General features: G+C 42.1%; 1 protein-coding gene across 10 annotated transcripts in view; it reads right to left on the bottom strand.

Moving 5' to 3' along the window:
* Nucleotides 1-25,544, bottom strand: part of CEP152 (centrosomal protein 152) — a 54,641-nt gene extending 29,097 nt beyond the window's left edge. For 2 of the 10 annotated variants that reach the window (XM_043524234.1, XM_037910993.2), the window contains exons 1-9: nucleotides 19,096-19,207; nucleotides 13,760-13,896; nucleotides 11,867-11,967; nucleotides 11,506-11,572; nucleotides 10,938-11,282; nucleotides 8,955-9,123; nucleotides 7,684-7,824; nucleotides 5,691-5,830; nucleotides 515-715 (exon numbers count right to left, since the gene is read on the bottom strand). In XM_043524234.1, coding sequence (XP_043380169.1) covers nucleotides 515-715; nucleotides 5,691-5,830; nucleotides 7,684-7,824; nucleotides 8,955-9,123; nucleotides 10,938-11,282; nucleotides 11,506-11,572; nucleotides 11,867-11,967; nucleotides 13,760-13,867 — 1,272 coding nt within the window. In that variant the 5' untranslated portion in view covers nucleotides 13,868-13,896; nucleotides 19,096-19,207. Of the gene's footprint in view, nucleotides 1-514; nucleotides 716-5,690; nucleotides 5,831-7,683; nucleotides 7,825-8,954; nucleotides 9,124-10,937; nucleotides 11,283-11,505; nucleotides 11,573-11,866; nucleotides 11,968-13,759; nucleotides 13,897-19,095; nucleotides 19,235-25,132 lie in introns of those variants that run through there. The other 8 variants (XM_043524237.1, XM_043524236.1, XM_007066801.4 and 5 more) reach the window with 7 other exon arrangements.
* Nucleotides 25,545-27,172: the final 1,628 nt, after the last annotated feature.

A 27,172-nucleotide genomic window follows, 5' to 3' on the forward strand; every position in this document is an offset into this window, starting at 1 on the left:
GCAAAAGAGTTTAAGCGAAGGAAAACAGTCAGTTCCTGATTTCCTGGGGTGTGCTCAGACCACACCTCAGTTTAAAAATTATACATCAATACGAGCCAATTCCTTAAAAGTGTAACAATGCGAAGAGTTGATTAAGGTGTGATCCTATCATGTGTTATAACTGAAAGAAATTAGAGAAGTCTGAGGTGTTACTTGTAGCAATAATAGTTTAAATATTCTCGTGTAGAAGTATGGGTGCTTTTTTTGTTAAGTATCTAACTAAATCACACTCAAATGGCTTTGTGGACATGCATGGCAATGTTTATAAACATATCATATATTGTGTTTGTTTCAAAACGTTGTGACTTTTGTGTCTACTTCTCTCTGTTCTGTTACCATCTTCTGGAAGATGGGATTGAGATTTACAGGCCATTTGGAAGAATGGTTTCAGAAGGGACTGGATAGGGAAAAGAGTGCAGCTCTACAGTTTTCTATGACTTAGGCAAATATTCAGTGTTCTAAATTCCATCCTAACCTGCTCCTGCAGTGCAGAGTTTGTAGCTTCAAGTTTCTGTTCTAATGACAATACTTGCTCTTCATACTTCTGCTTCAGGGCTGCAACTATGGTCTCATGCTGTTCTCTGGCTCGCTGAAGAGAGTCAGAACGCCGAAGCTCTAACAGCTGCTGCTGCATGCTTTCCATGGCTAACTCTGCCACTTTGGATTGCTTGAATAGCTGCAAAAACCCACGATATAGAATACTTGAGTTCAATTACAAAAAAGCTATGAACATATAAAGGCTTCAAGAGAAGTGACTGCACCGTTAAGAATGTCCAAAGTTAAAATTACGTTTTCATCGCTTCATAAACTCCAAGGCCGGAACAGACTACTGTGATAATCTATTCTGACCTCCTGTGTAACTTCCCCAAAACAGTTCCTAGAGCATATATTTTAGAAAAATAGCCAATCTTGATTTAAAAACTGCCAGTGATGGAGACTCCACCGTGACACTTGGTAAATTGTTGCAATTGTTCATTACCCTTATTGTAAAAAAGGTACACCTTATTTCCAGTCTGAACTGGTCTAGTTTCAACTTCCGGTCATTGGATTGTGTTATACTTTTCCTCGTTTAGACTGAAGAGCCTACTATCAAATCATTGTTCCCCATGAAGGTACTTATTAGATGGTAATCAAGTCAACCCTTAACCCTCTTTTTGTTAAACTAAATAGAGTGAACTCTTTGAGTCTATCACAGGGGTCAGCAACCTTTCAGAAGAGGTGTGTCAAGTCTTCATTTATTCACTTTAATTTAAGGTTTCGCGTGCCAGTAATACATTTTAATGTTTTTTAGACGGTCTCTCTCTATAAGTCAATATATTATATAACTAAACTATTGTCGTATGTAAAGTAAAACAAGATTTTCAAAATGTTTAAGAAGCTTCATTTAAAATTAAATTAAAATGCTGATCTTACGCCACCAGCCCACTCAGCCCACTGCCAGCCTGGGGTTCCGTTCACGTAGGCCGGCAGCAGGCCGAGCGGGGCCCCCGACTGGCAAGGGGCTGGCAGCCAGAACCCCAGACCAGCAGCAGGCTGAGCGGGGCTGGCGGCCAGGACCCCAGACTGGCAGTGGGCTGAGCGGCTCAGCCCGCTGCCGGTCTGGGGTTCAGTCCTCCAGCTCCTGCCAGCCAGGGTCCCGGCTGCCGGCCCCGCTCAGCCCGCTGCCGGTCTGGGATCCCGGCCCTGCCCACATAGAGTGGGTACCTACCTTCTCCCTGGTTCTAGCCCATTCTCTTCCTCTCTCTCTGCACTAAGCTGAGGGTGGGAGTGCACTGAGCACAGGGCTGGGGGTGAAGGAGCAGGCTGGGGGTTGGGGTGTATGGTCTGGCCAGGAGCTAGAATGAGGGAGGGGGCTCAGGGTTGGGGTGTGGAGTGCTTACCTGGGCAGCTCCCATTTGGTGTGAGGGGTGCAGATGGGAATGGGGGGGGGGAGTGCAGGAGCTAGAGCTGGGGTCGTGGGGGGTACTGGAGTTAGAGCTGGGGTCAGGACAGAGGGCTGGGGGTGTGGGCTGGGATCGTGAGGGTACTTCCAGCCCCTTGCCCAGAGCAGCTCATGGCAGGGGGCTGGAGGGGATATGCCCTGATTCCACCCCCTCTTCCCCAAGGCCCCGTCCCAACCTCTTCTCCGCCTCCTCCCCGGAGCAGCGAGTGCACTGCAGCTCCGCTTCTCCCCCTCCGGCTCAAGGGCCATCAGCTGATCAGCAGCAGGGAGGGAGAGGAGGGGGGAGGAATGCAGCATGCTGGGGGAAGGGGGAGAGTGGGGAGCTTGCCTGCTCTGCAGCAGCAGCTGGTGGGGGGGCAGAGAAGAGCAGGCTGGGGCAGGCAGGATTTTTAATTGCATGCTGCTGCCTGCCAAGGTCCCGGCCTAGGTTTGGCAGCGGGCTGAGTGGGGCCAGTGGCTGGGACTCTGCAGGCAGCAGCATGCTATTAAAATCTGGCTCACGTGCCGTCTTTGGTACGCGTGCCATAGGTTGCCAACCCCTGGTCTATCAAGTATCACTATACTTGAGTCTATCACTATGTTTTCTAATCCTTTAATCATTCTCGTGGCTCTTCTCTGAACCCTCTCCAATTGATCAGCAGCCTTCTTGAACTGTGGACACGAGAACTGGACACAGTATTCCAGCAGCAGCTGTGCCAGTGCCAAACACAAAGGTAAAATTACCTCTCTACTCCTACCTGAGCAGATTATCCACCATGACTCCAAAATCTTTTTTCAGATTCACTGTTTCCCAGGATAGAATGCCCCATCCTGAAAGTATGGCCTACATTCATTCTTCCTACATCTATACAGTTACATTTAGCTGTATTAAAATGCATATTGTTTGCTTGCGCCCATCTTAACAAGTGATCCAGATTGCTCTGTTTCAGTGACCTGTCTTCTTTATTATTGGTTAGAATTGGGGGAGTGGTAAATTACATCCGCCTTTAATGTGGGGAAACAAATACTCTAACAGAATGGGTGCCCTGACGGAACTCTGATTTGTATAATTCAAAAGAAGCCAGTGCTAAAACATAATGCCATTTAGTTAATAGGATATAATCAAGGTCCCAGCACATCAGCCTTTGTCAGCAGAACTTGTACGGCGTCCCAGATATTTTAAAGATCCCTAGAGACTTTGCAAGAGGAAGGTAAGTTGCAAACACTGCCTCCTGTGGGGGATGTAGGAAGAGCCCCCAAAGAGGCATGTGCACACACATCTAAGAATGTAACCACAAGAAGTTAAAGTCACTGATTTATCTTACAACACAAGTCAAAGTAAATACGATTCTTTTGAGTCAGCTGGGACTGCATCTTCTTCTAAGAGGAGATCAGCCCCACTGAAAATCCTGTGTGCACACACACGCACACGTATGTATTATAAACAGCTCTTGCCAACTCCATTTCCAACCAGAAGTATATGTTTGTTACTAAAAATGCAATATTGTAGGATCCATCCCTAACAGGATGAGTTAGCAGGAACCAACAGCAAGTTGGAGCACAAGTTTGTCTCCTTGGGTATGTTCTAATCAGTGGTTGGAGTACTCTGGCTGTTCGAAAGATCTCCATTTCTTAAATATTGTTTGCATATTATGCTTATATATCATTTTGATAAAGAGTTTAGCAGGTGAGGAATTTTATGAAGAAACATTAAAATTCTCCTAGGTTGTCACAATTACATATATTTTGTTATCTGTATAGCAGTCAAAGTACACTAGACAAGTGAGAACTATAAACCAAACATTTTATAAACTACCACCATTGCTTCTGCAATCCTTACACAAGCATAACTCCCATTGACTTCATGAAGTCACATTCCAGACTCACAGGGCCTGATTCACAGTCATCCTGCCCTTTACACCAAGTATGTCAGAGCAATAGGGAAGCAATGCAACTATAAGAGCCCTCCAAAGGAATACCTCAAATGCAGGGGGCCTTCTGTATCCCTACACAAGAGCCCTCAACGAAGGGGGCTTTCTTGATTGTGCTCTGGGAAGAAGGGGACTTTCCAACAGCAGAAAAGGACATGACCAGGAAAGTCCTGTTCCCTGTTTATTTCCTGGTTGCCGCAAGGCTGGGGGAAGATAGGGTACCTCTGAAGGCTGTCCTAACTGTACTGTGGGATCAACAGCCCCAGAAGCTTTAGCATTATGGGGGACTTAGGGTGCAAGCCACCTCACCTCCATCCCTTAGCCAGGCTCTGCATGGTACAGTGATGACATATCCATTTAGCCAATCAGTTTTGCCTTGTGTAGGATTTGACCACTTATGTTTAAGCAAATCCCTCCACCAAAAAGGAGTAAATTGGAAGCCAACTTCAAGCTTTCAAGTGACTTGTCAATGACTTATTTGGTCTAGAAGTATCTGAACAGTTCACTTTCTTAAGGGATAGGAGCATCAGGGAAAACTCCTGTCCTTTTAGAAAGCTTGGGCTACATTCCACTTAAGTTGCTTCTACCCACCATCCACCAAAACTGAACTAAAATAAATGACTTTAGTTTATGAGTAGATTGTTACACTCTTGTTCCTGGATTGGATGACACGAAATAAGTGGAGGAAAAGGAAACTAGCATCATATGATACGTAAGAAAGTTGCTATACTTCCTAATACCATTCTTTAGTCACTTTTGATTTTGAGGAGTTGTGAAATCCTCAGGCTTTGCGTATGTTCTATCAGGTAGTAGACATATGCCACACACAAAAAATAAAATAAATCTCACTGGATTATCTGTAAACTTTTTTATGATCCAAATCACAGTAATGTTCCTCCCACTTCAATAGCTGGGAGGCACTTAAAGACCATTACAATCTGGTTAATGATATCCAAGTGCATCACAGCCAGTACAAAATTCAGAATTTCCAATGTATTTACCTTTGGGAAAGTAAAAACATCCTGTTTTGAGTCATGGAGACAGAGCAGTAACAGAGAAGGCCTTGTAAAGCATCCAGAGAGGTATGCCAGAGGGGAAAAACACAAAAACAAACAAAGTGCTCTAATGAATCCTTATAAGAGCTGCTATTGACATTTTTTTTAAAGGTTCTGATAAATCAAAATAGTTTTTTCATTGAGGTCTGACTCCCATCAGCTAATGTGACTCATTTAAGACCAAGAATATTGGTGATCTGAAAACAAGATGTTAATATTATTTTTTTCGTTATAGAAGCTTCATCTTGAACATGCAGCAAGTTAAAGAGTAACACTCCATCTTAGCCACCGCAACACATATATATATATATATATATATAAAAATAAATAGGCAGCGTTCGCAGATAGGACTACTTTGGATATTCAAAGTAAATGATGTAGCACCAGAAGAACCAAGACATCTGAGAAACTATGGATTTTATACTTCCAGATTGCAATTACAAAACTACAGAATAAATAACTATGTAAATTAGTGAGGTCATATTTACCTTTCTGACTAGGGCCTTTGTGTCAACAGTTGATAAGAGTGGGGAAATTTTGCTAATTCCAGTCTGGATAATAGATTATAATCTATAATTTTTACACTAGAAGTTCCAACTCATTAGTCATATACTCTGGGTCTTAAATAATCCTGCCAGCATGTCCATAAGAATGTATTAAATCTTTGTTAAACTTAAGATTCACTTTTGCATCGTAAGTACAACTACAGAAATTTCCCACAGTTACAGATAACAGTTACAGTACCTGCTCCTCGTTGGCAGTAAGAGTTTGAATTTGGGTTTCAAGTGTTTTAATTTGACCTTCAAGATGTACCTCCCGTTCTTTTCCATTTTGATACAGTTTCTGGGATTCCTGGAGGCTGAGTGCCAAGCCATCTTTTTCATCTTACAAGAGAAATAAATATTTAAGCATCCTGGGAGCTATGAGAGGAGTTCTGCAACAAGCCTTTTTGGAGGAATTTTCATTTGGCACCTGGGTCTGGGAGTATAACACCTTAGTGGGCCTCCTCCCTCAACCTAATGGGTTGGAGGAAGCAGAGCAGACTCTCCAAGAGTACAGCCAGCAACAACCAGACCAGCAGAGGGACAGGGAGAGGCCCAGCCAGGACCCCCTGCACCCTCAACATCCTACTATAAAGAAACACCACTCTACTTGCACAAGCAACCAGCACCATTGCATGCGGCAGGGGATGGGATGGAGGAAACAAAATAGGATGTCCCAGAAGATGAACAACAGTGACTTGCCAAGAGACAACCAAGGATGTCAGCAGACTGGTTTCTTTTTGAACTTTGGCCATTATTTTCTGTCTGCTGCTTGCTTTTTTTGCCCAACTTTCTTTCCACCCTTTCCCCCTCCCTACCCAAACTCCTCTCTTCTTTCTTTCCCTCCCACCTTGCTACAATTCCCCCTTACCTCACTCCTGCCCCCACACAAAGAAATTAAGACAACAAAGTGTGTACCCATCATCACTGAACACTGTCTCGGTTGTGCCTCTGTCTCTTACCCTTCGTCCAGTTTTTTATTTTTAGACTGTTTGGACTCTCTAGGGCAGGGACCACATTGTCCTGTATGCTTCTACAGGATCTAGCATAGTGCAGCTCCAGATCCTGATGGAAGCCTTTGGGTAATACTGCATCCATTCTCTCCAGGATGCTCACATTAGGTTTCACCATGAAGTTTAAAGAATTTCACTCTAGGGCTATAAATATAAGTTTAAAAGTTAAATAAAAAAAAAACCAAAGAGGTATTGCGTTAGGCCCCAATTTGGGAAAGCGCTTAAAGTTAAGAATGGTCCTGAACAGAACACTTTCCCGACTCAAGACCTTAATATAGTAATAATGGGCACAAGTAGTTCAGCAATCATTGCTCACTGCACCCAAGTTAACAGATCTCTTTGGAACCAGCGGGTGTACTAACAGATCTAGAGGAAGCACTTGGTTACTATCCAGCTGAAAGTAAAGGTACTACAAAAGCAGCAATTTAGCAGGAAAGAGATGATTTTCTCTTCCTTTCTACACATACCCTTCCTTCCCCCCCGCCCCCGGGCTCTACTATTATTAAAATGACGGGGGCTATTTAAGTAGATCAATAATAAGCCAATATTTTAGAACTGGGATCCAGATTAGTGTAGTCTAATTTATTTAATAATCATAGAGATTAGACATGGTGGGTAATGTGTGTCAAACAGATGAAAAAGTACAGCAGTATTTTATTTGAATTTGGCTCTTGTTTACTGAATTTCTCTTCTTCTTTAGTCATCCATTTATTGGGTTTCTTGCACTTTCCTCTGAAATAGCTGGTATTGGCCACTGTCGGAGATCACTGCTCTGATCTAATGTGGCCATTCCTATATTATTTTAAAAAGTACTAAAAAGAGTGAAAAAAGTTTCAGTGTAACTGTAAGCCTTCAGCTATACACAAGGGGCCAAGTCTCTGCAGCGTTACACCTGTTTTGAGTGAGTGCACAGGGGGTTTAAAATGCCAGCAAAATAGAATTCTTCAATTGTTTGGACCGCTGATAGTGTTTTTACACCCCCATTGTGTAAATGACTATAAAAGGTGCAAAGAGGGTGGGGAAGGGGTGGGGAATCAGGCTCAGACTCTGAACCCAAATCAAGTTTGCAAGTACAATCAATGTATGTTGGAGTGTGTTAAACAGAAATTGATGAGCACATTAAAAGTTGTTAGATCTCAGTAAATTCTAGAAATTAAAGGTCCATATAAACTTTTGTTTTACCTTTGACCATTGCAAGCTGATGATTCAGATACCTAATCTGCTGTGCACTCTTTTCCATCTTTTCAGTAAGTTCTTCCAGTTGTCTCTCTCTTGCTTTATTAAGAACCTGAAGTTGAAGAATCTGCATATTGTCCGCAGAATCTGTCGAAGTTTAAAATATAACTAACTTTCTTACAAGCTAGCTTCTGAAGAGTGCATAACATTCTTACAGTACAATTAACTAGTCTGAAATAGATTATAAGGTCTTTGGGGCAGGAACCATCTACCTTCTGAACAGTGCCAAATTCATTGTTGGTGCACAAGATGTAACTCCAAAACAGAGAAAAATTATACAACTTGCTTACTATATAAAGTGCACCAGCTCACAGTCCCACCATTAGGCCTGAATTACAATGTCAGCTAAAACTCCACACAACTGTCACCAACTAACGGAGTGTTAACATTAGTGTACTTACTGTAAATTCTCAGAGTTCCATTCCTAGTCATCTAGAGACTTTTGACATTTCTCCACTAAGCCTACAGATTTGACATTATAAACATTTATTGGACAAGGCGGCGAACCATTCAAGGCCCAGTCTTGTAAGCAGCAGGGTGACTCCGAACAGATGCGGAGCACCATTAGGCCACATCTACACTACGAGTGCTACAGCTGCATAGCTACAGTACTGTAGCTATGCTGCTGTATCCCCATAGTGTAGACACAGACTACAATGATGAAAGGGGTTTTTCCCATCACTGTAGGAACACCATCTTCCCCAGCAACAGTAACTAGGTAAACTGAAGCATTCTTCCGTTGACCTACTTGTGTCTGCACTTGGGGTTAGGTCAGCATAGCCACAGTACTTAGGGGTGTGGATTTTTCACATCCTTGAGCAGGTTGTCAACCTAAGTTTCAAGTACAGATCAGGCCTTAGCTCCTCCCAATGCAATCAGTAGTACAAGAGCCATCAGCAAAATAAAAGAATTCAGCTTTTACTCAGGCAAAATCCTACTGGCCTACAGTGAATATTATGAAGCATTTAAAACTAAATATACTGATCAAAAGAAATGGTCTATTCTTATTTTCATTGTAATAGGAAGCAACTAGTACCACCTCAATGAGCTATCGTTTGATAAAAATTTAGAGGTTAGGACACATCCAAGGGGGTATTGCTGTATTTTTCCTTTGTTTAACAAAGCCTAAGAAAAAATCCTGGCTCCATTGAAGTCTTCAGAGGGACCAGGATTTCACCCCAGGACACTTATCAAAGCTTGAACTAGATAACACTTACTCTCCTCAGTACCCAAAAACTCCCTTTGCAGCTCTTCAAGCACTTCATTTCTTCTTGTTGCATCTTGGGTTATTGGGATTTTTTGCTGAATGGCATTTTGATATGGTTTATACGTCACTTTGTAAGATTCCACAGCTTGGCCGTTAGCAACTTCAGATACACCAAATTGCTGTTGTGACAACAGATTAAAAGTAAGGACAACTGTTTTAAACCTACCCTCATCTTGCACAGCAAAAATATTTCCCTTTGTGGATTTACAAGGTTTGGTATTTAAAAAAAAAAAAAAAAAAAGAAGTTGTTGCAGAGGCTCATTATTTAGACTCCAATCCAGCAAAGCACTTAATATGTGTGTGTTGTCCCACTGAAATCAGGACTACACACATGCTTTAGTGCTTTGTTGAATGGGGCCTTATTGGCAAAGTTTACACAGTCAATATGAAAACACATCTAGTACCACTTTTTGCTAATTATTCTATAAATAAAACCAAACACTGCATTTTTATGCTTGAAAGTTCAACTAGTTAACTCTGAGTTACTTTAATATGATAAACTGATTGCAGAAGCATATCATGTTGTAACAACTGGAGATAGAATCAAAGAAACGTAGACTGGAAGGGACCTCAAGAAACCATCTAGTCCGGGGGTCCCCAACGCAGTGCCCGCGGGCGCCATGGCACCTGCTGGGGCATTTTTATGCGCCCACAGGACACCCCGTCGCTGAAAAGCCGCCGAGAAGCATTGCCGTTTCTTGGCAGCAACGCTTCTTGCCGCTGCTGCTTCCAAACGGCGGCATTTCGGCGCCAACGTGTCTGGCGCCCGCCACAGTCTTCTGGAAATAGCAATATGCTATTCCCACAAGCAAGGTTGGGGACCACTGATCTAGTCCATCCCATTGCACCGAGGCAGAACTAAGTATACCTAGACCACCTCGACACACATTTGTTTAATCTGTTTTTAAAAACCTCCAATGATGAAGATTCAATAAGTAATGGAATCGGTTACCTAGGGAGGTTAATGATCCTTATAGTTAAAAACCACTCTAAAACCTATCCTTACAGTTAGAAAGTTTTTCCCCATATCTAACCTAAATCTCCCTTGCTACAGATTAAGTCCATTACATCTTGTCCTATCTTCAGTGGACATGGAGGACAATTGATCACTGTCCTCTTTATAACAGCCCTTAACATATTTGAAGACCTCTCTCTCACCAACAGAAGCTGGTCCAATAAAATATATTGCCTCACCTACCTTGTCTCTCTAATATTCTGGGACTGACCCGGTTACAACTACACTGTATACATCGCGCCCCCCACACTCAGTCTTCTTTTCTCAAGACGAAACATACCCACTTTTTTTTTGAAAAAAAAAGAAAAGGAGTACTTATGGCACCTTAGAGACTAACCAATTTATCTGTTAATAAATTGGTTAGTCTCTAAGGTGCCACAAGTACTCCTTTTCTTTTTGCAAATACAGATTAACACGGCTGTTACTCTGAAACCAGTTTTTTTTTTAAACCTTTCCTCTTAGGTCAGGTTTTCTAATCCTTTACCATTTTTGTTGCTCTCCTCTGGACTCTCCCCAGTTTATCCACATCTTTTCCAAAGTATGCTAGCCAGAATTGGACATAGTACTCCAGCGGAGGCCTCACCAGTGCAGAGTAAAGCAGAACAATTACCTCCCAGGTTTTAGATACAACTCTTCTGTTAATACCCCATAATATTAGCCTTTTTCACAACTGCATCACGTTATTGGCTCATCTTCCATTTGTGATCCACTATAACCCCCAGATTCTTTTCAGCAGTATTCCCCAGTTATTCCCCATTTTGTGTCTGTCCATTTGATTTTTTTCCTCTAAATGTAATACTTCGCACTAAATCCAGATCTTCTAAACTGAAAGCAGCTAAAATGATACTCTAGCATCAACACTTAAATCATTAAAATACTTACACACAAGATAAAGAAATACATCAATATTTTAAATACCTTCAGATGTTCCTTCGGAGCATCTGGAAACTTTACTATTTTGTTTTGTTGGTTATTTAATTCCTGTGTATGACCATTTGTGTATGGCCTAAAATTTTCTGGGAGATGATATACATTGTTCTGTTGGCAACGACTTGGTGCTTTATACCCATCTCTGCCGAGATACACATCATCAGAATCCTCTTCACTCTGTCTATCAGAGTAGTCCTCTTTAATTTCGTAAACGCATCTTTCCTTGTCTGCATTGTGCTGGTCAGTCCAATTACTGGCATGTGTTTCACCATGATTATTTCCTTGGTCATACCGGAACTGTTCAGGATACAAATTCTGTCCCTGTTCATAGCCCTATGAACAGATTAGAGAGATTTGATATTCTTCCTTACCTGAACTGTTGTCTCCTGTTTTTCCTCTTTGATTACAAGCTTGTCAGGGTAGGTAACGTGCATTACTATTTGTTTGTAAAGGACCATATAAATTAATATTGTACCCTATAAATTACTAGATCAAAAACAAGTTATTCTGAATGAGAAGACCCTATTATTGGGTCACAATTTTGTCAGGGACTTACACTTTGGGGATTAGCTATCAGCAGATGATCATTCCACCTGGCCTCATGCTCCCAGGGTTCATGTGCTCTATATAGAGAGAAAGAAAATATTCATGAAACATTAGTAACTATACTGTGTGTGTATATATATATATATATAGTTATGTACATGTTCTCAGAAAGAGAACTAGATTAAACTATTTAGCATCTACTCCATCTATTGTGGAACCTAAGGCCTAATTAAAGTTGTGGTATATTCCCATTGTTCGTAAAAGTTAAGCTAAAGTTGTTTGTACACCATCTGCCCATAGACAGAGCTTCAGCTTCACTACACTTTCTTAAAGCATGCAAAATGACTACCAAGAAAAATTAACTTTCTTACTGCTCTGCATCCTCTTGTATGCTACAATCAGAGTAATTAGAGAGCTGGTCTCCACTGTCATCCAGCATGTCATGGGGAAGGTCTGTTAATAGTTGTTGCAACTGAAATCAGACAAATAATACATGTTACCTATGCAAACATTAATACAGTACAATTTACTCATGCTTTTTTGAAAACGTATGCTTAAACTAAAAAAGTCATACACATCTTAGAGACTGAGGAAATATCAAACACATGTGAAACACAATTTTCCCTCCATTGAGAAGACACCAGTTACAACAGGGCTACCATGGCAACTCAGGGACACAGTTAAGTTAAGGATGCTTATTTGTTGGTGGAGTTACTACCCTAGTGATTTCTCTGGCAGGTACTTGCAGTAAGTGACTTGTGCTGAAGAGTCATTGGATCGAGCGTCACAGAACAGAGCCTCTTTCTGGAGGGCTAACTTGCTGGAACCTCTTCCTCCATGCTAAGGTGCACTCCTTGGATGCTGCTACCTTAGCAGGATTAGTTAGCTGATAATAGGGGAGGATTTAGCAGTCCTTCACTTGCAGCTACGAAGCATATAGAGTGGAGTGCTGATTACAGAGTGTTCCACCCAATGCTAGTATATACAGGAGATCAGAGTACTGCAGTATTCAAAGATGTTCAAGTAGAACAGGGGGCAGGGTAGTCAGGCCCTAACTGAGAAAATCCAACACGCTCAAAGAAAAAGAGAAAGTTGTGTTGCCCTTGCCCTAGTGGCAGCCCAGAAGGAGAATAAAAGTGGTGATGATTAATGTTTTCAGTTACTGTATATCAAGAATATACAATGAAATCAAAATTGTAACATGTAAATGTGTCACTTTCCCCACCTAATACGCAGTTTACCAGAGTACACTCAGCCTCAGAGCCTTTATTTCACAAGACAGATTTCAACGTGAGCTGACAGCTGGTGAGAAACCATCAGTTAGAGGGAAGACTTGTCGACGTATTCAGCCAGGGAGGAAACTAGTACAGCAACAAAAATGTCCTTCAAAATATTGGCCAGGAATTTTACTGGCCATAACTAATCTTGAAGGTCAAGTATACGATCTCCTCCACCGGGTAGAGGCTGCTGATAGAATAGTGGCGGGCTAGGTATACAATATATCTGGGAAAATACCTGTGTATAAATTGTACATACTGGCACATAAGGTGAACTTTAGGAAAAAGAGATTTATCCTTATTTCTGGGGAAAACATCTCTTATGAGAGTCAAAAAGGGTTATTCCTGTGTGTTTAGAAGAGCATCGCTGACATGGGCCCAAGAGCTGCAGTTGCTTGTCAAAGGCAGTTATTGCTCCCCAGACTACAGCTGGAAGGTGCAGTAGCCAGAGTATGCCATGCATGCTGTTTATTCACAAGTCAAGGCTATTTTATTTAGAAAGTTGACTGTTTAGTTTAGGGCATGAGGAGGTTATAATTTATTCTATATGTAAATAGACACCAGTCAAACCAAGAATGACTGTCCGCTAAAAAATTAGAATAGTACTTATATTGTGTTTTACACTTCCAAAGTACTGTACAAACATTAACTAAGCCTCTCAACTCTCCCCTGAGGAAGGAGTTGTTTATACTGCTGCAGTCAGTGCAATAACTGAAATAATATAGTATAAAAAGACAGCACTCCTCTAAACAGTATGTCTTTTAAAAAAAAAAAATATCCTGAGATCTCATTTGATATGTTATTTAGCTTCAACAAGCTAAATCACCTCAAAGTTTTTAGGAGAAAGGCACAAAAAAGCATTTTAAAATATTCACTGCCATGTTATCTTCCCCAAAGCAGTCTACCCTGACTTTCCCATATTTAGTCATTCCCTTTGCCCACATAATAAATTCTAAATAAATAAATAAAATAATCTTCTGTACTTACTTGGAGTAAGGAATCCTGTATAGAATGTACCTGTTCTTCCAAACCTTCAGAAAGGTTTCTGTATATAGCCATATATTGACCCTCAATTGGTAGATCTGGGCAGTACATTTTCTTTTTCTCAAAAGGATACTAGAAAGCTACATAATATATAATCAGTTATTGCATCTAGTGCCTGCACCCGAACTTTGTTCTTCTCTAAACAAGCAAAGTCTACACATACTTGTTAATTAGAGCAGAAACATCAGCTTCTATACATGAAGTACCAAAAAAAAAAAAAAAAGAAGACACTATCTCAGAGTAGCAGTTACTACTATGACAAAAGATAAAATTAGTATAACCTCCCCCCCCCCACAACAACATTTCAGATCCAACTCTCCCAAATTTAAATCTCTGTTTTAAAAAAATCATTAACATACTCAGCTGCTTCCTAAGACTTCACATATATAAAGAGGAAGGCTGGAAGTGAAGGAAAACATCTTTCTAAACACCACTACCTCATCACTTAAACCTTTGCTTGTTTCCAGACGTTCAACAATGCTATGGACTAGTTATATGAATCAAACACCTTTTAGTCTTTCAATCTGAGAGACTACAATGTAAAATTATAAGTAATAATTCTGAAGCCTACAGCAAAATACCAAAGAAAAGGAAGAGAGAAGAGATGCCTTCTGCAGAGTTCTCCTGTATTCAGACTGAAAGGACAAACTTTTACTTCTTTTCAAAACCTTGCTGGACTTCAGATATTTCTCTAGCTTTATTGTTTCCAGCAGGAGATCAGAAATGGAAAGCAGCAACATTAAAAGTAGCAGGACTTTCCTTTTCCTTAACTACAACTGGGAAGTACTACTACAATTTTGCTGGCCTCACCTTGGGGTGGGGACTTGAAGTCCGGCAGAAGGAACTGAAGCGCAGTGAGCGTATGATCTAGTATACTGATAGCCTGCAGCAGAAAGCTGAGCACCCATCAAGAGTTAGTACAATGAGGATCTCTGGTAACTCTTATAAATTAGAAAGTCATGGGACTCCAAGTAGGCTGAGGCCATGTAGCATGGCAGTGGGAGAAGCAAGAGCAGTAATTTGATGTTAATAACGGACCTGCCTCAAGACAAAAATCACTCAAAGATAAAGATGACTTTATAGAGCAAAAGAAAGCAGGTAAAAATAGAAAGGTTGTTTGTCTCCTTGTGAGCCTGGTTCTAATACAGACTGGGACTCTTCGTGACAAAAATGACTGCCCAAAGTTTTGAGAGTCTACCCTTGTTTGCTGCACTGAAAAAGAGAGCAGCTGCCTTCTTCCATTTTACCTACCACATATGCTAGACAGAGCATGTGACTTAACAAGATACTCAGGGCGGTAAGTAATCTTAGCAGGGCAGGGAGGTATATTTTTTGCTAGAAGTATTGTTTTTTAAGCTTACTCCACAAAACTTGTTAAAAAGAGGTGTCAGGACATGATTTATGCCCAGTTATGAGAAGTGCCATGTCTCTGTGTCCCCTTGCTCCCCCACACCCTTTTTTTGATAGGGGGAGAGAACTACCATACTCAGTTAACACCTAAGGTAGAAGAAAATCACATTCCACATGCAATAAAGTCACAGAAAATAATACTAATTACCTTTAAAAAGTCCTGTTTTCCCAAACCTAGAATAAGCAAAGCCATTCACGGGGATGGGAAGACCCTCACTTATAACTATGTCTGAAGAAACGGGCAATTACTTTGGTTTGGTAAATTTACAAGTTTTCTTGTTGACGTGTTCTCTAATACACAAGGAAAGAGAACTGGGCTTATAAAACAAATGTTATGGCATTAAATAACTAGATTAAACAGATGTCAAAGCATCATAAGAAATACTTAACACCTAGTGGGAAATGAAGGAAATAATTCTGGAGCATCTGGAGTTAAAACAGAAAGGAACCAATAAACTATGCTTATCTTTTCAGGCCTATAAAAGACTGGGTCCCATTGCTCCAACAGCCTCTTCTCCCAGCTCCAGTAGAGGAGCTGCTCACCAGCAAGTGCTGGAAGAAACTTTTGGGTTAGTGTGACCTCACACCAACAAAGACATTTCAACAGTCTAGATCAGAGGCTACATCACCACAATCACCGTTCCCTGTCAATATCTACAGCAGCAGAAAGCTCTCAGGATGCAAACACCAAACACAAGAAGAAAACAGCCCTAAATAGCCTCAATACAAGGAAAAGGTCATCTACCAGCAGCTCTTCTGTACACTATTCATGAAGAAGGCTTTGCCAACTCTGCCCCTTCCCACATCACAACACTAATGCAGCATCCTGGAGAATCCCACACACACCTGCCACACTCTAAGTAACAACAGTATTGATAGATTACCACAACCAAAACACAACTCCTCCCACCCCCCAATATCACCTTCAACCCAATCCTGCTCCTTCCCAATGCAAGTTTTATCTAGAAGAAACATCCACAAGAAGTGCAAGCAGTGTCTCACTGGCTACTACAGCCAATCCAGAGCAATTGCACATGTATACGCACACAGATAAGATCAATTCCAGAACTTAAGTTCCTCTTAACCAATGCAAGACCACATCACATTTATGATCTCATCATCTATGAGCACCCTAACTGGATATGATTTACCAGAATTTGGTTGCCTAACACTATGGGCCCAATGGTAGCTTCCCTCATTTCCTCAGGCTAAATGAGTACATCACAGATTCTAGTGTACTAAAATGAATAAGTAGCCATTCTATTCCAAACTGGCCTCAGATACAAGAGTCTAATCAGAGTCTTTCAAATGCACTGAGTTACATTTGCAGTTTTGGAGATAAGTGTGGTATCTTGCTAACATATAAGTCTTTAACCAGAAGAGGTTTCTTCAGAGAGCTGACTGAAGTGCTGTCTAACCGTACTAAAGTTCCCAAGACTCAGTCAAGGAGGTCTGCAACATCTCACTGCTAACACCTCTAACACAATGGCCCCAAACCAGCTCTCTCTGTCTCAGATGATTTCCAGCTTACACACAGCCATTCATACCACAAACCTGACCTTATATACAGTTCCAGTCCAATAGGTGCTTCCAGTCCTAGACAGATCACCATATCACACAAGTAAAGATCATAACTGTCCCCAGTTTCAGGAAAGAAGCAGTAACCAGTCAACTTCCAAAAGCTCATAGGTACAGAGAAATTCCAGATCATTAAAGAAAGCTCCACTCAGCAAAGTGGCCAAGTAATAAAACTTGTAGTGAGACACTACAAATACTCTGACCTCTGCCTTCAACCCTCTGGTACCAAAGCACCCTCTTGCCACAGAGATCTGCAGTTCTAAGGCAGACGCAGCAGTAGTAACAAAAATTAAGAGTCAGTGGAAGCAAACATAAGCTGACACAAAAAGAATGACACACAAGGAGTTCTTTCAGGTAATACTCCTTAGCCATAGTATACAAGAACATACATCATAATAGAGACCTCTTAAAAAAAGATCACCCTCCACTGAAGTATATGGAACATTAATTGCTTTGTTGATCTCAGAATGTCTTCTCTCAGTTCAGGAACACAGCATCTCTCACTGTGAAGAGCTATCACTATTGTTATCCAAGGAGAGTGGCATAGAAGCTACCGCTACAAAGAGAAGCAAAATAATTTTTGTGTATCAAGAGGTCATTAATTGTTTCCAAGTCTATTCTTTATTATCAACGTTTACATAAAGCATAGAACATTTCACCATGGGACAAATACTGCCTCAATGTCTGCAGGTGCAAGAAGCTCCCCCACACCACAAAACAAGTGTGACCAACACTCTCAGACGCCGTCCCTTCTCATTAAAGGATAAAGATGAACTTTGAGAATAGTTCAACTGCTACACAACTATAACAACTGCTGTCATAAATTCTCTTCTCATAACCCAACCACACACACACACACACCAATCTTTAAATGGCACATTTCACAATTCTCCTAAAACAACTGACCTTGGGAAGTCAAGAAATATGCCTTCAGCTAGAACAAGACCCCCCCCACCCCCCAAAAATAAAATAAAATAAAATAAAAGGAACTAAAAAACCCATCAGCTGTTTCTAGTGAGATCATAAGAGACACAAAAGTAAACTCAAGCAGATTGTGATGTCACCATAACCTTATCTCCCCTGACAACATTAAACGTTATTTTAAAAGTAGCTGGTGATGCTTCCAGAAAGAAATAGAAAGTAACTTTTAACTAAGACAGTAAAATTTAAATTCCCTAAATGAACGTTTGGCTAGGATACTGAAATTAGTGCTCCTAATTCTTGTGAAAAGTGTTGCGGTAATCGTAGTATTATTACAGAAATGTTGCAACTGTAAAGGTCAGTCTGTGCTAGGGAATTTGGCATTTACTATAAAACATCATTAGTGTCCACACACAAGTGCTTGTAATACCTCATAAAGGTATCACAAGAGCCCATCTTGTCTTTAGATAGCAGAGTGGACCCCAAAAGGGAGTGGATGACACAGCAAGAGACCGGCACAGGGATCAGAGAATATTCCCTGATTCTCTAGATGCCGTATGCAAGCTATATTGCTATTGTCTGTGCTGTGTGTGCATGGACAATGAGATTTCTAGACATTTATACTGTACTCCTCTCTGTGGGATCCAAGTCCTAAACTTCCACCAGTTCAAGATCTGCCTTTTTCTTTTTAAACCTGGCAGAAAAGATTTGCTTAATATTTTTTATATAAATCATTTTAATAGATAAGACATTTACAACTTAGATTGTCAATTTCAAATTTAATTTTTAATTTTTTTAATATAAACCTGTATTTAAATTTAAAAACAGTCTGATGATTTTGATTTAAAAATAAAAAATAGATCAGTTTTCAGCCGCCTTGAAAGCATCCAGCATAATCAGACAAGGGAGCGCCTCAACTACAAAATGAAAATATTAAAACATATTTTGCGTCACACAATCAAGCTGGTGCCCAGAGTAGAAAATATTCCCCAACTCCAACCTAAACTTTAGCCTCTTAAGTAAGTAATCCTAACCAGGGGAGAGGTTGCTGAGAAATAACCACAGTTCTCAGGTGATGGAGGCCTTTAGCTTTGTCTCATCATGTACTGAAAATGTGCAGTTCTCACAAATATTGCACTCTGTTGTGAGCTTCCTTCTTTAAAAAGTAGGCTCTCATCTCTTCTTGAGATTTGGTGTAATTCTTTTAAAAACAACATACTGCAGTATTGAATGCTGTGCTCTCATGAGAGCCTTGGGAATTAAAAAATTCAAATTTATAATCCTTCAGAATAATTACAACTGTGGATAAAAGAAATGAAAAGGAAAGAGTTAAACAAGCCTTCAGATTTATGCCATTTCTTTGCTTTCACCTCTTGCTCTCTTGCATAGTCCTCCTGGTCATATTCATCTTCTTCTTCTTCATGTTGAGTTTGCAAAGCTCCACCGTCAAAGTCAAGTGACATTGTTTTCTAACAAGGTAAAGTTTCTGCTGTCCAACTTGTTTAAAACCTATCACAGGAGGAAGAAAAAGTTACATATGAGCAACAACAAAAATCAAGTGGACATGCAACACAATGTTTAATTCAGAACAAATACTGCAACTATCAGTGCATTAACTTGATCTTCCACTGTAGCATCTCAATGTATTAGCAAGACTTTAATTTCTAAGAATTCTGTGTTTTAGCAATTAAAACATTTAATAAATAACATTTAGATGTTAAAGTGTTTAACCTTTAATCATTACATGAACATTAAAACAAACAGTTTACTTAAGATAAATTATATTCTGAAGTATTTCAAAACTTTGGGCCTCTAGGGAGTTAGTATGTATTCACTCAGTATAAGCGGATAAATTCTACCTTCTATTAGTCCTGGGGTTTTGGGTTTGTTTGTTTTATAGTTCATGTAACTGATGTAAAAAATGCTGGAAGTGTGCTACTGCCAGAGCAACTATACAAACCATAATAGAAGCAAAAAAAGTCCCCAGTCAATTAAAGACTTCTGACAAGCCTTAATTAGCTGTTTAGGATTTAAGTCTTTTCTGATCAACTGTAAGTGGCAATACCAGAACTATTACAGCAGCTTTTACAGCACTTTTACACCTAGCCTCCCCTCTACTTTTTTGGAGATATAATTGTAGTTCATGTTGCTATTCCCACCCCACCCCCAAACAATAGGTTTAGTAAACGCGTCATTCCCAAATTAAGGAAAGCAGATGACATCCAATTGGAATAAACAATATAACGTTTTGTAAATAATTACTTTAAAGGCGTTTGCCTACTTATACTTAATCTGAGTATTTCCTACAACATAAATAGCACCCATCCCAAAATTTCCTTCAAAACATGCGTAAGGTTACTTGAGCTTATTGGTTGCAGCAGTCCTCATCTACTCCTCCCTTCAGCCTGTTTTTAAATCATCTCTACTAAATAGTTCTTGCACCTGCATCTACTGATAATTTTCCCAAGCAGCAGCAGTGAAATTGATCCAATTCTTGTCAGTTTTCAATGCAGCTATTCAGAACCCTGCTGGTAGTAGTAACATTGACCAAAAAAAGCGGGCAAGGTAATACAGTATCTTTTATTGGACCAACTTCTGTTGGTGAGAGACAAGTTTTTGAGCTACACACTCTTCTTCAGGTGGTCAGTTTTCATTTTACTACAGCTTGACAAAAGCAATAAGCAGTAAATAAGGCACTGAAGCAGTCTTCAGAATTAGGAAGACAGCAATGCATTAGTTTAGCTTGATTTCAGGAAAGTGAATCTATGTAAAACAATATTTTTCTCTAAAAGCCTATTGTATTACATTTAGGTTCTAATACCTTCCACACCATAGCATCTGGGCAGCTTCCAACAATACATAAATGACAGGACTAACATCTGTCACGTGTGGTTCAATTCCTCTCTCCCCCTCTCCGCAGAGGGAGAACTGGGTGCAGGATGGTGTTTTGGTAGAGATGTTTTATTTACGTTAATATGTACGTGCTTTTTTTTTTTTTTTTTTTTTAAATATTAGAAGAGAAAAGATCAAATAAGCACACCTTGCACATAGAACAGTGGTTCTCAAACTTCTGTACTGGTGACCCCATTCACAAAGCAAGCCTCTGAGTTCGACCCCCCTTATAAACTGAAATCACTTTTTTATATATTTAGCATCATCATAAATGCTGGAGGCAAAGCAAGGTTTGGGTTGGAAGGTGACAGCTTGCGACCTCCCAGGTAATAACCTCAGGACCCCCTGAGGGGTCCCAACCCCCCCACTTTGAGAACCCCTGACATAGAACAAAAGGTAGTGAAGTTTGTGATGGTCAGTCCAAGCTCAAATCCTGCATAATTTGCTAGCACCTACTCACCATAAATACATGTATTTTTTGAAGTCCTGTGCACATAATCAGAGTGCACACACACTCATCTTTTAGGTTTCACAGTAACAGCCATGTTAGTCTGTATTCGCAAAAAGAAAAGGAGTACTTGTGGCACCTTAGAGACTAACCAATTTATTTGAGCGTAAGCGTTCGTGAGCTACAGCTCACTTCATCGGATACATACTGTGGAAAGTGTAGAAGATCTTTTTATATACACACAAAGCATGAAAAAATACCTCCCCCACCCCACTCTCCTGCTGGCAATAGCTTATCTAAAGCGATCACTCTCCTTACAATGTGTATGATAATCAAGTTGGGCCATTTCCAGCACAAATCCAGGGTTTAACAAGAACATCTGGGGGGGGGGGGGAGGGAGTTAGGAAAAAACAAGGGGAAATAGGTTACCTTGCATAATGACTTAGCCACTCCCAGTCTCTATTCAAGCTTAAGTTAATTGTATCCAATTTGCAGATGAATTCCAATTCAACAGTCTCTTGCTAGAGTCTGGTTTTGAAGTTTTTTTGTTGTAATATCGCAACTTTCATGTCTGTAATCGCGTGACCAGAGAGATTGAAGTGTTCTCCGACTGGTTTATGAATGTTATAATTCTTGACATCTGATTTGTGTCCATTTATTCTTTTACATAGAGACTGTCCAGTTTGACCAATGTACATGGCAGAGGGGCATTGCTGGCACATGATGGCATATATCACATTGGTGGATGTGCAGGTGAATGAGCCTCTGATTGTGTGGCTGATGTTATTAGGCCCTGTGATGGTGTCCCCTGAATAGATATGCGGGCACAGTTGGCAACGGGCTTTGTTGCAAGGATAGGTTCCTGGGTTAGTGGTTCTGTTGTGAGGTATGTGGTTGCTGGTGAGTATTTGCTTCAGGTTGGGGGGCTGTCTGTAGGCAAGGACTGGCCTGTCTCCCAAGATTTGTGAGAGTGTTGGGTCATCCTTCAGGATAGGTTGTAGATCCTTAATAATGCGTTGGAGGGGTTTTAGTTGGGGGCTGAAGGTGACGGCTAGTGGCGTTCTGTTATTTTCTTTGTTAGGCCTGTCCTGTAGTAGGTGACTTCTGGGAACTCTTCTGGCTCTATCAATCTGTTTCTTCACTTCCGCAGGTGGGTATTGTAGTTGTAAGAATGCTTGATAGAGATCTTGTAGGTGTTTGTCTCTGTCTGAGGGGTTGGAGCAAATGCGGTTGTATCGCAGAGCTTGGCTGTAGACGATGGATCGTGTGGTGTGGTCAGGGTGAAAGCTGGAGGCATGTAGGTAGGAATAGCGGTCAGTAGGTTTCCGGTATAGGGTGGTGTTTATGTGACCATCGCTTTTTAGCACCGTGGTGTCCAGGAAGTGGATCTCTTGTGTGGACTGGACCAGGCTGAGGTTGATGGTGGGACGGAAATTGTTGAAATCATGGTGGAATTCCTCAAGGGCTTCTTTTCCATGGGTCCAGATGATGAAGATGTCATCAATATAGCGCAAGTAGAGTAGGGGCGTTAGGGGACGAGAGCTGAGGAAGCGTTGTTCTAAGTCAGCCATAAAAATGTTGGCATGCTGTGGGGCCATGCGGGTACCCATAGCAGTGCCGCTGATCTGAAGGTATACATTGTCCCCAAATGTAAAATAGTTATGGGTAAGGACAAAGTCACAAAGTTCAGCCACCAGGTTAGCCGTGACATTATCGGGGATAGTGTTCTTGACAGCTTGTAGTCCATCTTTGTGTGGAATGTTGGTGTAGAGGGCTTCTACATCCATAGTGGCCAGGATGGTGTTTTCAGGAAGATCACCGATGGATTGTAGTTTCCTCAGGAAGTCAGTGGTGTCTCGAAGGTAGCTGGGAGTGCTGGTAGCGTAGGGCCTGAGGAGGGAGTCTACATAGCCAGACAATCCTGCTGTCAGGGTGCCAATGCCTGAGATGATGGGGCGCCCAGGATTTCCAGGTTTATGGATCTTGGGTAGTAGACAGAATATCCCAGGTCGGGGTTCCAGGGGTGTGTCTGTGCGGATTTGATCTTGTGCTTTTTCAGGGAGTTTCTTGAGCAAATGCTGTAGTTTCTTTTGGTAACTCTCAGTGGGATCAGAGGGTAATGGCTTGTAGAAAGTGGTGTTGGAGAGCTGCCGAGCAGCCTCTTGTTCATATTCCGACCTATTCATGATGACAACAGCACCTCCTTTGTCAGCCTTTTTGATTATGATGTCAGAGTTGTTTCTGAGGCTGTGGATGGCATTGTGTTCCGCACGGCTGAGGTTATGGGGCAAGTGATGCTGCTTTTCCACAATTTCAGCCCGTGCACGTCAGCGGAAGCACTCTAGGTATAAGTCCAGTCTGCTGTTTCGACCTTCAGAAGGAGTCCACCTAGAATCCTTCTTTTTGTAGTGTTGGTAGGGAGGTCTCTGTGGATTAGTATGTTGTTCAGAGGTATGTTGGAAATATTCCTTGAGTTGGAGACGTCGAAAATAGGATTCTAGGTCACCACAGAACTGTATCATGTTCGTGGGGGTGGAGGGGCAGAAGGAGAGGCCCCGAGATAGGACAGCTGCTTCTGCTGGGCTGAGAGTATAGTCGGATAGGTTAACAATATTGCTGGGTGGGTTGAGGGAACCATTGCTGTGGCCCCTTGTGGCATGTAGTAGTTTAGAAAGTTTAGTGTCCTTTTTCTTTTGTAGAGAAGCAAAGTGTGTGTTGTAAATGGCTTGTCTAGTTTTAGTAAAGTCTAGCCATGAGGAAGTTTGTGTGGAAGGTTGGTTTTTTATGAGAGTACCCATTTTTGAGATACTCATCTTTTAATCAAACACAAAAGTAACAGCATCTCATCATACACATAGTACCAGATCCATTGGCAAGCCTCCCTTTTCTAAAGCTACTTCAGGGTTGGCAGTACTAGTTAAGGAAAAAAAACCAGCAGCTTGAAAATTACAGCTGGGATTTTCAAGGAGACCTAGGGGTGGCACCCACCACATATTCAATTTCAGAGACATATAGATGACCTCTGAAATCCCCAGCATACATTTCTAACTGAAGATCTCTTTACCTACTATATAGTTACAAACAACATCCAAGATGACTACAACTGAAACGTAGCAGAAAATTCTTTGTTGTTCAGTTTCTTTATTTTGTGAATTTTGCAGTACTTTGTGTATAATCAGATCACTCTTTTGATGATGATCAGCTGTGATTCCTTCCTGATGCAAAGTTCATAAGAATTTGCTGTTGTTCTAACTTGCTAGAAAGATGCTCATAAACCAGTGTGACAACAGAGCCAGATTTCAAGTTTCTTCTTTTTTAAAGACTCAAAGTATCGTACCCAGAAGTTGTTTTGAAGAACAATTGAGGTGGTTTTTTTTTTAAACCAACTAAAGTAGAGCGAACCCTTTTTGCTTCTGCCAGAGCAGCTCTCACTACCCAGCAATGAGAAAACATCCACTGCAGCCATCAGTGGCACGCTACACTGGCTGCAAGGTCACAACTGTATTTCATTAGCCATTGGCCCCAAACAGGAGTGGGGTTTAAAAGCCTTTAGATTGCAGCGGCCGGGGATCCTGCGACAGGGCGGTGGGCGCGCCCCATCCCCACCCTCTACTGACTCTGGGCTCCGCCCACGCGAGGGGGAGTCACTCGCAGGATCACCGCCACCCCCCGCGCAGCCGGATGCACTCGCATCCTCGGGCGGGGGGCTGCCAGAAGGCCCCGCGGCAGCAGAACGGTGGGACCGGAAGGCTACAGGAGACAAGCCCGTGGGCGGAGTTGGCTGCCCGGTGGCGCCTCCCTCTCCGTCCCCCTCATCCTTCCCCATCCCACGGAAGCGCCGGCGCTGAGGAAGGCGGTAGGAGGCGGCCCCCGGGAGGGGCAAGGCCCCACTCGCTGTGGCCACCAGCTAGGGACCGTACCGAGCCCCCCGGGCGGGCTTGCGAACGGGGCTCGCGCGCCCCCCGAGGGGGGATGGGAAGAGGCAGGGCCCGCGCTCCGGGGGGGAGCCTCCCACTCCCTGTAGGTCTCCAGGAGAGGAGCAGCGCGGAGCCCGCACCGATACTTACCAGAGGCCGCAGGACGCTACAGTTACTCGCCTTCCATCAAATCCCACCGGTAGCCTTCCGCGTGACACAGCCTAACTCCCTTTGAGTGACAGCCGAATCCTCCAGCCAGCGACCAGGCTGCTGTTCTGCGCCCTAGCGGGCTCTGCTCTAGAGGCGGGACTTACTTGTCCCTCCTCATTCAGGTTCAGTTGCGCCGCAAACGCCAGTGTTTGCCGTTTGAAAGCAGGCGCGGGAGGCCGCGGGAAGCGCTGCCGCTCGCTGATTGGCTGGGGATCTTAGCCAATGGCTGGTAGGGGCGGGTTTTAGCGGACCTCTGCTGCTGGCCAGCCCCTTATCCCCCTTTTTGTCCCCACTGTGCATCCCAGGCCTACAGCTGGGAGGGACCCTAACAGGAGGGGGGCGTGGGACATGCACACACCACGGGGTCTGCCATGTACGGTTATGAAAGCAACATGTGATGCATCACCACAAAACATGGCGGTGCCATAGCAACATGATGGCATCCTGACATGGCAACGAGACATGACATCACAGCAGGAGCCCATGACCATGTGAGGCTGAAATGTGCGGGCATCATACAGATGCCATGTGATGAGAGTTCTGAAACTGATTTTAAGATGGGCTGTTTGAGTGCAGCTTGTGGTTGACTATTGAATTGATTATTGCTTGATTTCTTAATAAATCTCTTTGGGAGACAGGGGTATATGAATGATGCTGCATATCACATGCTTGTATTGTAACATTTCCCCATTCACTGATATCACTAGCTGATTCAGATATCCATGTTGTCCCTTTGCCGAATGGTAGCGGTGGCTGGAGTCTTACAGGTTGGCTTCCCCGTGGAGGACACATCAGTCAACACATATCGAGCCTGAAAATAAGTGGCACCAATTCAGATACTTTGGGGGCAGGAAACCAAATTCCAGTCCTTCCCCTGCAGAGACCATATCCTGGTCCCCTCTCATTACATTCTTCCTTCCGCAGGGACCTACCGTCTCCCTTAGGCATAAAGTCTCCCTTCTCTCTTATCCATACAATGCACGTGCCAGTGCTTCCAGGAGCTGCGTTCTGAGTGGAGTTCTCTGCATTCGAACACACTCCCCATGTGCCAAGTCACCCCACCATTTGGTCTGGCTACCCCTCTATCTGGACAGAGGGGCACCTAGCTAAATCTGAGTGTATTTTGATCCCTTGGGCCTGGTCACAATCCCACTCATGGAAATTTCTTCTGTTTTGTGGGGTGGCTGGGTCAAATTCCTATGATGTTGCAGCTAAAAGGACACTCCGGGCTGCTCCAGCAGCGATCATCTTGATTTAGCACAAATCCACTGCTTAAGAATGGTCAAGCCATGGCTCCCTGGTGCCATATGAAATTTTGAGCAAGTACAAAAATCTTGTGGGGGAGGGGGAACATTTGCTTCCCCAAATGTGCAAATTGCTGGGCATATTTTAAGTGTAGCTGGTTTTATTAACACACATATACTAGATGAAGTGGTAAAACAACATTCAGAGCAATCCCCTTTTTCAGCTCTTTCAGCCCACCACTATTACTCGAGTCTCAGAGAATGACTCTGCCTCAAGAATTGATTATAATCAAACACATGTCAAAAGCCAAACTTTTCTGCTGCTCAAAGAACTCCAAAGGCACTGCCTGTACCATATATTTGCATAACAATTAACAATACAGAGGGTCTTCCCAGGTATGAATCATTTGCTCATCTGCTAAGAAAAAGAATTTGACCCATTGACATCTTCCATAAACATATAATTCCACTGCTTGGATCAGCATTAAATCATATAAACTTTGGAAGTCCTGATAGAGACATATTGAGGGAGATAAGAGCACACAGATATTTGTGTGCATGTGTTATAACATTTTATTTATTGAAATTATCCAAATACAAATTTTAATCTGTTCAAGGAAATTTCTGTTATTTCAGTGGAATCTGCATGCACTTTGACAAAGGGACTGAAATGCTCAGCATTTTCAATGTGGCTTCCCTAAGTACATCTGTGTCCTTCCTAGTGGGGCTTAGTAAT

This window comes from Chelonia mydas, chromosome 10, assembly GCF_015237465.2.
Source record: "Chelonia mydas isolate rCheMyd1 chromosome 10, rCheMyd1.pri.v2, whole genome shotgun sequence".
NCBI lineage: Eukaryota > Metazoa > Chordata > Testudines > Cheloniidae > Chelonia > Chelonia mydas.